Source organism: Nerophis ophidion, linkage group LG19 (genome assembly GCF_033978795.1).
Source record: "Nerophis ophidion isolate RoL-2023_Sa linkage group LG19, RoL_Noph_v1.0, whole genome shotgun sequence".
NCBI classification, from domain to species: Eukaryota; Metazoa; Chordata; class Actinopteri; order Syngnathiformes; family Syngnathidae; genus Nerophis; species Nerophis ophidion.
In genome coordinates, this window is record NC_084629.1 from 4,764,571 (window position 1) to 4,779,769 (window position 15,199).

The window sequence follows — 15,199 nt, forward strand, 5'->3', positions numbered from 1 at the left end:
TTTTTCATGTTTTCAATTTTTTTAATCGTATTTTTAGAATGTGCCGTGGGTCCGTTAAAAAAATGACCCCCGGGCCGCACTTTGGACACCCCTGACTTAAACAATGTGCATGTACAGTGTTACATGTTTTATTCCCCCAAAAATATATTTTGTTTGTATTTACAGTATTTGTAAAATGACTCCGTCATATAAATCATAAATGAGGTGAAACAAGACGAAAAATGTTGCTCTCTTTATTTTCATCTGCATCAAAAATATACATTTAGGCCTCCACTCAGGCTTGATCCCAGGGGAACCCCAAAGGGTTTTGGTCAAAATATATAAATTTCGCCTGTTTGCTCTTTCATAGCATTTTTCATGTTTTCAATTTTTTTAATCGTATTTTTAGAATGTGCCGTGGGTCCGTTAAAAAAATGACCCCCGGGCCGCACTTTGGACACCCCTGACTTAAACAATGTGCATGTACAGTGTTACATGTTTTATTCCCCCAAAAATATATTTTGTTTGTATTTACAGTATTTGTAAAATGACTCCGTCATATAAATCATAAATGAGGTGAAACAAGACGAAAAATGTTGCTCTCCTTATTTTCATCTGCATCAAAAATATACATCTAGGCCTCCACTCAGGCTTGATCCCAGGGGAACCCCAAAGAGTTTTGGTCAAAATATATACATTTCGCCTGTTTGCTCTTTCGTAGCACTTTTCATGTTTTCAATTTTTTTAATTGTATTTTTAGAATGTGCCATGTGGGTTGTTAAAAAAATGACCCCCGGGCCGCACGTTGGACATCCCTGGCTTAAACAATGTGCATGTACAGTGTTTCATGATTTATGCCCAAAAAATATATTTTGTTTGTATTTACAGTATTTGTAAAATGACTCCGTCATATAAATCATAGATGAGGTGGAACAAGACGAAAAATGTAGCCCTCTCCATTTTCATCTGCATCAAAATGATAAATGCTGTGATTGTCCTCCACTGCTGCATTGGGCTGCATATATTTGCACCATTTAGTGTTCTAGTTCTGGGTTTGTCCTGTCTGAAGCTGCATGCTAAGGCTTTTTTTTTTTTTTGAATGTTGCATGAGAAAGCAATTGTTCTTTTCAAGCTCACAGCTCCATTCAATGACATATTGTATTTGGTATATGTACATGTCAATGTTGACACTTGGTCCAAACCAATAGCAGATTTTATTTGGACTACGAGCACCATGCTTCATTCCTCGCTGATAGACTTGAGCCCCTACACCAGACATGGGCAGATCAAGGCCCGCCCGTTAAGCTTTTCAACCCGACCCACCGGGCGTCTCCAAATAATTGTTTTCAATTACAGATGTCCGATAATATCGGACTGCCGATATTATCGGCCAATAAATTCTTTAAAATAAAATGTAATATAGGTAATTATCATTATCGGTTTCAAAAAATAAAATGTATTACTTTTTAAAACGCCGCCGTACGGAGTGGTACACGGACGTAAGGAAAAGTGCAGAGCGCCAATAAACCTTAAAGGCACTGCGGGTGCGTCGTGGCCCAATCACATATTATCTCCTGCTTCTAACACACGCAAGTGAATGCAAGGCATACTTGGTCAACAGCCATGCAGGTCACACTGAGGGTTGCCATATAAACAACTTTAACACTGTTACAAATATAAGCCACACTGTGAACCCACACCAAAGAAGAATGACAAACACATTCCGGGAGAATATCCGCATCGTAACACAGCAGAATAAATACCCAGAAACCCTTGCAGCACTAACTCTTCTGGGATGCTACAATATACACTCCTGTTACCGCCACACATTTTCAATGGGAGACAAGTCTGGACTACTGGCAGGCCAGTCTAGTACCCGCACTCTTTTACTACAAAGCCAACCTGTTGTAACACGTGGCTTGGCATTGTCTTGCTGAAATAAGCAGGGGCGTCCATGATAATGTTACTTGGATGGCAACATATCTTACTCCAAAACCTGTATGTACCTTTCAGCATTAATGGTGCCTTCACAGATGTGTAAGTTACCCATGCCTTGGGCACTAATGCACCCCCATACCATCACAGATGCTGGCTTTTCAACTTTGCCCCTTGGAGGGTTCTTTTTCTATTTGTTCCGGAGGACATGACGTCCACAGTTTCCAAAAACAATATGAAATGTGCACCCGTCGGACCACAGAATATTCTTCCACTTTGCATCAGTCCATCTTAGATGAGCTCTGGCCGAGCAAAGCCTGCTACGTTTCTGGGTGTTGTTGATAAATGGCTTTGGCTTTGCATAGTACAGTTTTAACTTGCACTTACAGATGTAGCGACAAACTTTTGTTACTCTAGTGGTTTTATGACGTTTACCTGAGCCCATGTGGTGTTATCCTTTACACACTGATGTCGCTTTTTAATGCCGCCTGAGGGATTCAAGATCATGGGCTTAGGCACTTAAGTGCAGTGATTTCTCGAGATCCGCTGAACCTTTTGATGATATTATGGTCCGTGGATGATGAGATCCCTAAATTCCTTGCAATAGCTCGTTAAGAAATGTTGTTCTTAAACTGTTGGACAATTTGCTCACACATTTGTTCACAAAGTGGTGACCCTCGCCCCATCCTTATTTATGAATGACTCAGCATTTCATGGAAGCTACTTTCATACCCAATCATGACACCCACCTGTTCCCCATTATTCTGTTCACCTGTGGGATGTTCCAAATAAGTGTTTGATGAGCATTCCTCAACTCTCTCAGTCCAATTCCAAATGAGCTAATATTTGCAAAACATAACAAAGTTTTCCAGTTCGAATGTTAAGTATCTTGTCTTCGCAGTCAATTAAATTGTATATAGGTTGAAAAAGATTTTCATATCATTGTATTCTGTTTTTATTTACCATTTACACAATGTGACAACATCACTGGTTTTGGGTTTTGTATATAACTTTACATGTATATATATATATATATATATATATATATATATATATATATATATATATATACACAGTGGGGCAAAAAAGTATTTAGTCAGCCACCGATTGTGCAAGTTCTCCCACTTAAAATGATGACAGAGGTCTGTAATTTTCATCATAGGTACACTTCAACTGTGAGAGACAGAATGTGAAAAAAAAAAGCATGATGTTTCCACCCCCATGCTTCACAGTAGGTATGGTGTTCTAGGGATGCAACTCAGTATTCTTCTTCCTCCAAACACGACCAGTTGGGTTTATACCAAAATGGATACATGGATGATACAGCAGAGCATTGGGAGAATGTCATGTGGTCAGATGAAACCAACATTTTGGTATAAACTCAACTCGTCGTGTTCGGAGGAAGAAGAATACTGAGTTGCATCCCAAGAACACCACACCTACTGGGAAACATGGGGGTGGAAACATGTTTCTTTCACTTTGTATTCATAGCTGTATGTAGAAGTAGCTGGTTATATCCGCTGCTTTAATTTTGAATGGGATTGTGCTGAAAATGTTAATTTTCCTGAAGGAATAAATAAAGTACTATCTATCTATCTATCCATCCATCCATCCATCCATCCATCCATCCATCCATCCATCCATCCATCCATCCATCCATCCATCCATCCATCCTATCTATCTATCTATCTATCTATCTATCTATCTATCTATCTATCTATCTATCTATCTATCTATCTATCTATCTATCTATCTATCTATCTATCTATCTATCTATCTATCTATCTATCTATCTATCTATCTATCTATCTATCTATCTATCTATCTATCTATCTATCTATCTATCTATCTATCTATCTATCTATCTATCTATCCATCCATCCATCCATCCATCCATCCATCCATCCATCCATCCATCCATCCATCCATCCATCCATCCATCCATCCATCCATCCATCCATCCATCCATCCATCCATCCATCCATCCATCCATCCATCCATCCATCCATCCATCCATCCATCCATCCATCCATCCATCCATCCATCCATCCATCCATCCATCCATCCATCCATCCATCCATCCATCCATCCATCCATCCATCCATCCATCCATCCATCCATCCATCCATCCATCCATCCATCCATCCATCCATCCATCCATCCATCCATCCATCCATCCATCCATCCATCCATCCATCCATCCATCCATCCATCCATCCATCCATCCATCCATCCATCCATCCATCCATCCATCCATCCATCCATCCATCCATCCATCCATCCATCCATCCATCCATCCATCCATCCATCCATCCATCCATCCATCCATCCATCCATCCATCCATCCATCCATCCATCCATCCATCCATCCATCCATCCATCCATCCATCCATCCATCCATCCATCCATCCATCCATCCATCCATCCATCCATCCATCCATCCATCCATCCATCCATCCATCCATCCATCCATCCATCCATCCATCCATCCATCCATCCATCCATCCATCCATCCATCCATCCATCCATCCATCCATCCATCCATCCATCCATCCATCCATCCATCCATCCATCCATCCATCCATCCATCCATCCATCCATCCATCCATCCATCCATCCATCCATCCATCCATCCATCCATCCATCCATCCATCCATCCATCCATCCATCCATCCATCCATCCATCCATCCATCCATCCATCCATCCATCCATCCATCCATCCATCCATCCATCCATCCATCCATCCATCCATCCATCCATCCATCCATCCATCCATCCATCCATCCATCCATCCATCCATCCATCCATCCATCCATCCATCCATCCATCCATCCATCCATCCATCCATCCATCCATCCATCCATCCATCCATCCATCCATCCATCCATCCATCCATCCATCCATCCATCCATCCATCCATCCATCCATCCATCCATCCATCCATCCATCCATCCATCCATCCATCCATCCATCCATCCATCCATCCATCCATCCATCCATCCATCCATCCATCCATCCATCCATCCATCCATCCATCCATCCATCCATCCATCCATCCATCCATCCATCCATCCATCCATCCATCCATCCATCCATCCATCCATCCATCCATCCATCCATCCATCCCTCCCTCCCTCCCTCCCTCCCTCCCTCCCTCCCTCCCTCCCTCCCTCCCTCCCTCCCTCCCTCCCTCACTCCCTCACTCACTCACTCACTCACTCACTCACTCACTCACTCACTCACTCACTCACTCACTCACTCACTCACTCACTCACTCACTCACTCACTCACTCACTCACTCACTCACTCACTCACTTACTTACTTACTTACTTAACAGTTCCACACACCTGTTTCAACCCTTATCTCTGTCTTCTCCCCAGTGCTGTACGACGAACCAGGGCATCAGCCCCAGTTCCACACTAACCAGCAGCACCGCGTCGCCCTGCACCGACAGCCCGTGTTCCACTCTCAACAGCACCACAAGCCGCCCCCCTCTCAGTCGCGCCAGCCCTTGTGGAACAATCACCAGCCCCACCTCCACGCTGGAGAGTAAGGACAGTGGAATAATAGGTAAGGGACGGTCTTTAGAATGTGTTTTGTAACAAATTACGTTGACTTTGATTGATTGATTGATACTTTTATTAGTAGATCGCACAGTACAGTACATATTCTGTACAATTTACCACTAAATGGTAACACCCAAATACGTTTTTCAACTTGTGTAAGTCGGGGTCCACGTTAATCAATTCATGGTTAAATTACTTGCTATATAATACCTGTGGTTCCTAATCAGAAACCATGCTAGAAATTCTAATAATGCGCTCTGTATTTTCTATGGACTGAACTTGGTCCTGTGGTTCACTCGTGTTGGTTAGATGTGTGTTTTGTAGCAAAGAGCAATAACAAAAAGTACTGCCATACATCCATCCATCCATCGTCTTCCGCTTATCCGAGGTCGGGTCGTGGGGGCAGCAGCCTAAGCAGAGAAGCCCAGACTTCCCTCTCCCCAGCCACTTCGTCTAGCTCTTCCCGGGGGATCCCGAGGCGTTCCCAGGCCAGCCGGGAGACATAGTCTTCCCAACGTGTCCTGGGTCTTCCCCGTGGCCTCCTACCGGTTGGACGTGCCCTAAACAACTCCCTAGGGAGGCGTTCGGGTGGCATCCTGACCAGATGCCCGAACCACCTCATCTGGCTCCTCTCGATGTGGAGGAGCAGCGGCTTTACTTTGAGTTCCTCCCGGATGGCAGAGCTTCTCACCCTATCTCTAAGGGAGAGACAGGAAACTCATTTGGGCCGCTTGTACCCGTGATCTTATCCTTTCGGTCATGACCCAAAGCTCATGACCATAGGTGAGGATGGGAACGTAGATGGACCGGTAAATTGAGAGCTTTGCCTTCCGGCTCAGCTCCTTCATCACATCGGATCGATACAACGTCCACATTACTGAAGACGCCGCACCGATTGTACTGCCATACAGTCGTTGCACATTTTAAAAGCTGCCTGTGGAGGTCTTGCTCTTTCGAGTTCGTTAGACCACCAATCATCGACATCCCAGGCTCTTCCAGGTTTACAAAAGAGTTTTATTTTTTAATAAATGTGCAAAGTCTTTTGGGTGCTTTTCAGCAGTTGTTTTTGTTTTCTTAAGTGAGCACACAAATGGTTTTTCTCAAGTGTCGTGTCTCGATCTCGCTCTCGCTCTGCGTCATTTTCCACCATCCAACCCCCTTGTCACACACACACTATATGTGGTGAAATTTGTCCTCTGCATTTGACCCATCCCCTTGATCACCCCCTGGGAGGTGAGGGGCGCAGTGGTCAGCAGCGGTGGCTGCGCCCGGGAATAATTTTTGGTGATTTAACCCCCAATTCCAACCCTTGATGCTAAGGGTCAAGCATGGAGGTAATGGGTCCCATTTTTATAGTCTTTGGTATGACTCGGCCGGGGTTTGAACTCACAACCTACCCATCTCAGGGCGGACTCTCTAACCCAGTGGTCCTTAACCAGGGTTCGATCGAACCCTAGGGGTTCGGTGAGTCAACCTCAGGGGTTCAGCCGAGGTCAAAACACACCCGACTCTTCGTGTAAATACAAACTTCTCCCTGTTGGAATATTACGGATACGGCAACAGCTGACTGATTTGCAGGTGTGTAATTTGTTGTGAGTTTATGCCCTGTGTTGGTTTTGTTGTTTGAACAAGGTGATGTTCATGCACGGTTCAATTTGTGCACCAGTGAAAAAAATATGGTAACACTTTAGTTTGGGGAACATATTCACCATTAATTAGTTGTTTATTAACATGCAAATTAGTATCATATTGGCTCTTAACTAGTCATTAGGTACTAATTAATGCTTTATTCGGCATCTCCTTATTATAACCCTAACCCTCTATCCCTGACCCTAACCAAATAACTTTAAATTAAGTCTTTATTACTTAGAATATGTTCCCCTAGTGTCCAAATAACTCTTAGTTAAATCTTTGTTACTTAGAATATGTTCCCCATACTAAAGTGTTACCAAAAACATACAACTTTGTCTCGAATTTGAAAAAAACCCATTATATTTTTCCCTAAAGAAGGGTTCGGTGAATGCGCATATGAAACTGGTGGGGTTCGGTACCTCCAACAAGGTTAAAAAACACTGCTCTGACCACTAGACCACCGAGTAGGTGGTCAGACAAACACTTTCATCTTTTTCATTTACGCACCTGCCGCTAATCTCGAAGCCGATCCTGGCACATCCCGCTTCGCTGCAGGTCCGCAAGCCACAATGACCAGATTTTTGGTCTTTGACGGATTGAGCTGCCAGAGGTTCCTGTGGCACCAGACAGCAAAGTCCCTCACCAGGCTCCGAAACTCCTCCTCTCTGCCGTCCCTGACGCACCCGTTGTCCACCCACACCCCGAGGTACTTGAATGAGTCCACGGTCCGTACCTCGACTCCCTCGATCACAATAGATTGTGACCTTGGACTCCACTTCCCAAAGTCAATGACCAGATTCTTGGTCTTTGACGGATTGAGCTGCCAGAGGTTCCTGTGGCACCAGACAGCAAAGTACCTCACCAGGCTCCGAAACTCCTCTTGTCTGCCGTCCCTGACGCACCCGTTGTCCACCCACACCCCGAGGTACTTGAATGAGTCCACGGTCCGTACCTCGACTCCCTCGATCACAATAGATTGTGACCTTGGACTCCACTTCCCAAAGTCAATGACCAGATTCTTGGTCTTTGACGGATTGAGCTGCCAGAGGTTCCTGTGGCACCAGACAGCAAAGTACCTCACCAGGCTCCGAAACTCCTCTTGTCTGCCGTCCCTGACGCACCCGTTGTCCACCCACACCCCGAGGTACTTGAATGACTCCACGGTCCGTACCTCGACTCCCTCGATCACAATAGATTGTGACCTTGGACTCCACTTCCCAAAGTCAATGACCAGATTCTTGGTCTTTGACGGATTGAGCTGCCTTAGGTTTCTGTGGCACCAGACAGCAAAGTACGTCACCAGGCTCCGAAACTCCTCCTCTCTGCCGTCCCTGACGCACCCGTTGTCCACCCACACCCCGAGGTACTTGAATGACTCCACGGTCCGTACCTCGACTCCCTCGATCACAATAGATTGTGACCTTGGACTCCACTTCCCAAAGTCAATGACCAGATTCTTGGTCTTTGACGGATTGAGCTGCCAGAGGTTCCTGTGGCACCAGACAGCAAAGTACCTCACCAGGCTCCGAAACTCCTCTTGTCTGCCGTCCCTGACGCACCCGTTGTCCACCCACACCCCGAGGTACTTGAATGAGTCCACGGTCTGTACCTCGACTCCCTCGATCACAATAGATTGTGACCTTGGACTCCACTTCCCAAAGTCAATGACCAGATTCTTGGTCTTTGACGGATTGAGCTGCCAGAGGTTCCTGTGGCACCAGACAGCAAAGTACGTCACCAGGCTCCGAAACTCCTCTTGTCTGCCGTCCCTGACGCACCCGTTATCCACCCACACCCCGAGGTACTTGAATGAGTCCACGGTCCGTACCTCGACTCCCTCGATCACAATAGATTGTGACCTTGGACTCCACTTCCCAAAGTCAATGACCAGATTCTTGGTCTTTGACGGATTGAGCTGCCAGAGGTTCCTGTGGCACCAGACAGCAAAGTACCTCACCAGGCTCCGAAACTCCTCTTGTCTGCCGTCCCTGACGCACCCGTTGTCCACCCACACCCCGAGGTACTTGAATGACTCCACGGTCCGTACCTCGACTCCCTCGATCACAATAGATTGTGACCTTGGACTCCACTTCCCAAAGTCAATGACCAGATTCTTGGTCTTTGACGGATTGAGCTGCCAGAGGTTCCTGTGGCACCAGACAGCAAAGTACCTCACCAGGCTCCGAAACTCCTCTTGTCTGCCGTCCCTGACGCACCCGTTGTCCACCCACACCCCGAGGTACTTGAATGACTCCACGGTCCGTACCTCGACTCCCTCGATCACAATAGATTGTGACCTTGGACTCCACTTCCCAAAGTCAATGACCAGATTCTTGGTCTTTGACGGATTGAGCTGCCTTAGGTTTCTGTGGCACCAGACAGCAAAGTACGTCACCAGGCTCCGAAACTCCTCTTGTCTGCCGTCCCTGACGCACCCGTTGTCCACCCACACCCCGAGGTACTTCAATGAGTCCACGGTCTGTACCTCGACTCCCTCGATCACAATAGATTGTGACCTTGGACTCCACTTCCCAAAGTCAATGACCAGATTCTTGGTCTTTGACGGATTGAGCTGCCAGAGGTTCCTGTGGCACCAGACAGCAAAGTCCCTCACCAGGCTCCGAAACTCCTCCTCTCTGCCGTCCCTGACGCACCCGTTGTCCACCCACACCCCGAGGTACTTGAATGACTCCACGGTCCGTACCTCGACTCCCTCGATCACAATAGATTGTGACCTTGGACTCCACTTCCCAAAGTCAATGACCAGATTCTTGGTCTTTGACGGATTGAGCTGCCAGAGGTTCCTGTGGCACCAGACAGCAAAGTACGTCACCAGGCTCCGAAACTCCTCCTCTCTGCCGTCCCTGACGCACCCGTTGTCCACCCACACCCCGAGGTACTTGAATGAGTCCACGGTCTGTACCTCGACTCCCTCGATCACAATAGATTGTGACCTTGGACACCACTTCCCAAAGTCAATGACCAGATTCTTGGTCTTCGACGGATTGAGCTGCCAGAGGTTCCTGTGGCACCAGACAGCAAAGTACGTCACCAGGCTCCGAAACTCCTCTTGTCTGCCGTCCCTGACGCACCCGTTGTCCACCCACACCCCGAGGTACTTGAATGAGTCCACGGTCTGTACCTCGACTCCCTCGATCACAATAGATTGTGACCTTGGACTCCACTTCCCCGAGTGATGTCCTTCAGTCTGACGTACTGTGGCCTATCGGTGGGGTAGTTCGAAATATCGGTGAGGTAGTTTGAAGTTTGAGGTAGTTTCTAGTTCCTGTTTCAAGCAATTGTTAATTGTTCAATGACCATCCATCCCCATTGTAAAAATCTCAGAAAAGTCTTGATTCCTAAAATACCTTTTACTCAATTTGGCACAGACAAAGTGGTTTTATAATATTTTTTGGGTGGACAGTAATTCTACAGAACAAACAAATGCACCCCAAAGGCCTACTTAGACTTAGACTTTGTTTTTATTTTCATAAAGATAAGAAGACAATTTTGTTGCATTAGCTCTGTCAAAGTTAGTTGTTGACCAACCCCAAGATGCAGAGAAGGAGGCAGGCATTGCGTAAGAATACACGATTTAATTAAACACTAAAATCGAACAAACCAAAAGGGTACCAACAAAAGGCGCGCACGAGGCGGATAACAAACTTGGCTAAGAACAAAAACACGACGGAACTATGGCATGAGCAGAGTAAACAGAAGTAGACAAAGCTACAAGCGACAAGACAGGTAGTGGTGACATCGACACGTCACGACTCGACACAACAATAATCCAGCACTGACTGGAGGAGAAAACAGGTCTAAAATAGGAGCGGGCTGATTGACACCAGGTGTGGCCAGGTGCCAATCAACCTCAGCTGAGAGGATACATCACACTGAACCAAAATAAGAGTGCTGACACTAAAGACAGGACAACCAAACTGTCAGGGGCAAGCCTGACAAGCTTGTTGTAGTGCAGGATAAAAGAGCAATAAGGTGCAGATATAAATAAATAGATTACTGTACAGATGAATAATTGCACTTTTGCATATGCATCCACGTTTATGGATACTACAGAACACAACAGTTTGTATGTTCAATACTGCAGTCGTCAGTCTTAAAAGAACATCAATCAATCAATGTTTATTTATATAGCCCTGAATCGCAAGTGTCTCAAAGGGCTGCACAAGCCACAACGACATCCTCGGTTCAGATCCTACATAAGGGCAAGGAAAAACTCACAACCCAGTGGGATGTCAATGAAATGAGGGTGACCCTCCCTCTCGAGGGCAGACCGGATGAAATGGACGTCGAGTGGGTCTAGCACAGGGGTAGGGAACCTGTGGCTCTAGAGCCAGATGTGGCTCTTTTGATGACTGCATCTGGCTCTCAGATAAATCTTAGCTGACGTTGCTTAACGCGATAATTATGAATAACTTCGCTGGTAATCACAGTGCTAAAAATAACGTGCAAAATATAAAACATTGTCATGCATTTAAATCCATCCATCCGTTTCCTACCGCACTTATTCAAAAAGTTGCAGGGTCGTTCCCCCAGGAAGGCAGACGGACTACTCGGGACATGGCATTTAGGTAAAAACATGATTTAATTTAAACTAAAAAAAAGATACAAACAAAAATCGCTCACAGTGGAGGCACAACTTGGGCTAAGGAACAAAGCTAACGCATAAACAGACTAAGAACATAAATCAAACAAAACTTACTTGGCCTGGCATGAAGCACGAAACTATGGCAAGGCATGAAACAAGTCAGCACAGGGCGACTGACTGGCAAAGACGAGCTTAAATACTGCCTCTGATTAGTGCTCGGGAAGCAGGTGAGCGGGCATTTTGTCCACCAGAGACAGGTGGACAAAATGAGTAACCAAGGAAACCAGACAAGGGAGTGGAACAAAAAACAGGAACATTATTATCAACATTATTGGTTAGCTTCAGAATAACAATGTTATTAAAAAGAATAAGAGACTTATTATACTCTAAAAGTCTTACTTAAAAATGCACACATTTAGTTGTATTCAGTGTTAAAAAATATGAAATAGCTCTCACGGAAATACATATTGAAATATTTGGCTTTCATGACTCTCTCAGCCAAAAAGATTCCCGACCCCTGGGCTATCATATTATTGTGAAAGTGCAGTCCATAGTGGATCCAACATAATAGTGAGAGTCCAGTCCATGGTGGTCCATCGTGAGCGGAGACAAGTCAGGTGCACAGTCGAGAGGTCCACCCCGGGTCCCGACTCTGGACAGCCAGCACTTCATTAACCTGTACCCTCCCCTCCACAAGGGAGAGGGGGGCAGAGCAGAAAAGAAGAGAAACGGCAGATCAACTCGTCTAAAAGGGGATCTATTTTAAAGGCTAGAGTATACAAATGAGTTTTAAGATGGGACTTAAATGCTTCTACTGAGGTAGCATCTCTTACTTATCGGTAGTGCATTCCAGAGTACTGGAGCCCGAATAGAAAACGTTCTCTAGCCCGCAGACTTTCTTTGGGCTCTGGGAATCACTAATAAGCCGGAGTTCTTTGAAGGCAGATTTCTTGCCGGGTCATATGGTACAATACAATCGGCAAGATAGGATGGAGCTAGACCGTGTAGTATTTTATAAGTAAGTATTAAAACCTTGGAATCACATCTTAAATGCACAGGAAGCCAGTGCCACAGAACACAATTAGCATGAGTCAGTATTTCGGACCCCGCAGAGCAACTCTTAGCAGACTGATAAATAATGTATGTATGCTCTCATAATTATAAACACAACCAGCGGCAACACTAAATGCTGGGCGGAAAGAAACAAACAGTAGTATAACATTTATAGCCTCTTGGCTTTGTGGTGTAAAATCCATACATTTTCCGGGAGGATTTTATGACATTTTTAAACAACATCCCATCCAACTCCTAAACAAGACTGACAATAAAAGGTGTGTTGTTCCTAGCAGTCTAGATTCTTGCCCTTTTGAAGTTTAAATCAGACTGAATTTCAAAAGCACAGTAGTCTGACTTTCCTGCGTTAAAGCTCCTTTGTTGGAATTATGGGTCCTTTGAAATATATTAGCGGTCCAAGAGGGGGGTTTTCTACTCGGAACACGTTCAAGTCGAATAGTAAATGACCATCTGATGTTTACATGGTGAAAGTATTGACGTGTTTCTGCAGCGTCATGATATCAGGACTATGATAGAAGGATAGGACAGGAGTGAATTTGTACCACAATGGAAACATGATATGTGTTAGAGTGCAGATTCTAAAGTTCCACACAAATAAGGTAAAAAGACACAGTAATCCAAGTGGAAACATCAAAGAACCCAAGCTGTAGGGCTGGGCGATATGGCATTTTTTTAATATCTCGATATATTTAGGCCTTGTCAAGATACACGATATATATATATCGATATTTTGCATGAGCCTTGAATGAACACTTGATACATATAATCCCACCAGTATGATGATTCTACGTGTCTATATTAAAATATTCTTCTTCATACTGCATTAATATAAGCTCATTTTAAACTTTCATGCAGAGAAGGATATCACAACTAAGTCAATTAGGCAAAACTGTATTTATTAAACAGTTATTAAGCAGTGGCACAAACATTCATGTCATTTCCAAAACAGAGACATTTTAAAACAAGCTATTAGTGCACTTTTGTGCATGATGTCACTAAAATGACTGATCAAAACAACACTAAATTAAAGTGCACTTTTCATACAGAACGCCACTACAATAGTTTAAAACAAAGTGCACTTTTGTGCATGATGTCACTAAGATGACACATCAAAACAACACTAAATTAAAGTGCACTTTTTGTACAGAACGGCCCTACAATAGTTTAAAACAAAGTGCACTTTTGTGCATGATGTCACTAAGATGACATATCAAAACAACACTAAATTAAAGTGCACTTTTTGTACAGAACGGCCCTACAATAGTTTAAAACAAAGTGCACTTTTGTGCATGATGTCACTAAGATGACATATCAAAACAACACTAAATTAAAGTGCACTTTTTGTATAGAACGGCACTACAATAGTTTAAAACAAAGTGCACTTTTGTGCATGATGTCACTAAGATGACTGATCAAAACAACACTAAATTAAAGTGCACTTTTTGTACAGAACGGCACTACAATAGTTTAAAACAAAGTGCACTTTTGTGCATGATGTCACTAAGATGACACATCAAAACAACACTAAATTAAAGTGCACTTTTTGTACAGAACGGCACTACAATAGTTTAAAACAAAGTGCACTTTTGTGCATGATGTCACTAAGATGACATATCAAAACAACACTAAATTAAAGTGCACTTTTTGTACAGAACGGCCCTACAATAGTTTAAAACAAAGTGCACTTTTGTGCATGATGTCACTAAGATGACATATCAAAACAACACTAAATTAAAGTGCACTTTTTGTACAGAACGCCACTACAATAGTTTAAAACAAAGTGCACTTTTGTGCATGATGTCACTAAGATGACACATCAAAACAACACTAAATTAAAGTGCACTTTTTGTACAGAACGGCACTACAATAGTTTAAAACAAAGTGCACTTATGTGCATGATGTCACTAAGATGACATATCAAAACAACACTAAATTAAAGTGCACTTTTTGTACAGAACGGCCCTACAATAGTTTAAAACAAAGTGCACTTTTGTGCATGATGTCACTAAGATGACATATCAAAACAACACTAAATTAAAGTGCACTTTTTGTACAGAACGGCACTACAATAGTTTAAAACAAAGTGCACTTTTGTGCATGATGTCACACAAGATATTTGAATAATTGTCAAATAAAAATGAGCTGCACAATAGGAAATCAAATACTGTTTGTCCTTCGTTATGTGGTAGGTTACTGATGACGTTATCTCCTTCTGTTGTTGACTATTTTTATTCATACGTTGTTAATCTGGAAATGTTTGTCTCAGCATTTTAAAGTGTGGGCGTGTGGCACCGAACGTAGATGTTGACATGCAGAGTAAGCACTCTTCATTCTCTAGCAGGTGACTTTTCCAATATTAGCAGTAATGCTACTTTTTGTAGCAACGCTTTTGCCCCACGGTTGTC

General features: G+C 43.9%; 1 protein-coding gene across 4 annotated transcripts in view; it reads left to right on the forward strand.

The window, feature by feature from the left end:
• LOC133537891 (protein TANC1-like) overlaps positions 1 to 15,199 on the forward strand; it is a 389,287-nt gene that overhangs the window by 238,398 nt on the left and 135,690 nt on the right. For all 4 annotated transcript variants that reach the window (XM_061879022.1, XM_061879023.1, XM_061879025.1 and 1 more), the window contains one exon: positions 5,297 to 5,486. In XM_061879022.1, coding sequence (XP_061735006.1) covers positions 5,297 to 5,486 — 190 coding nt within the window. The remainder of the gene's footprint in view (positions 1 to 5,296; positions 5,487 to 15,199) is intronic.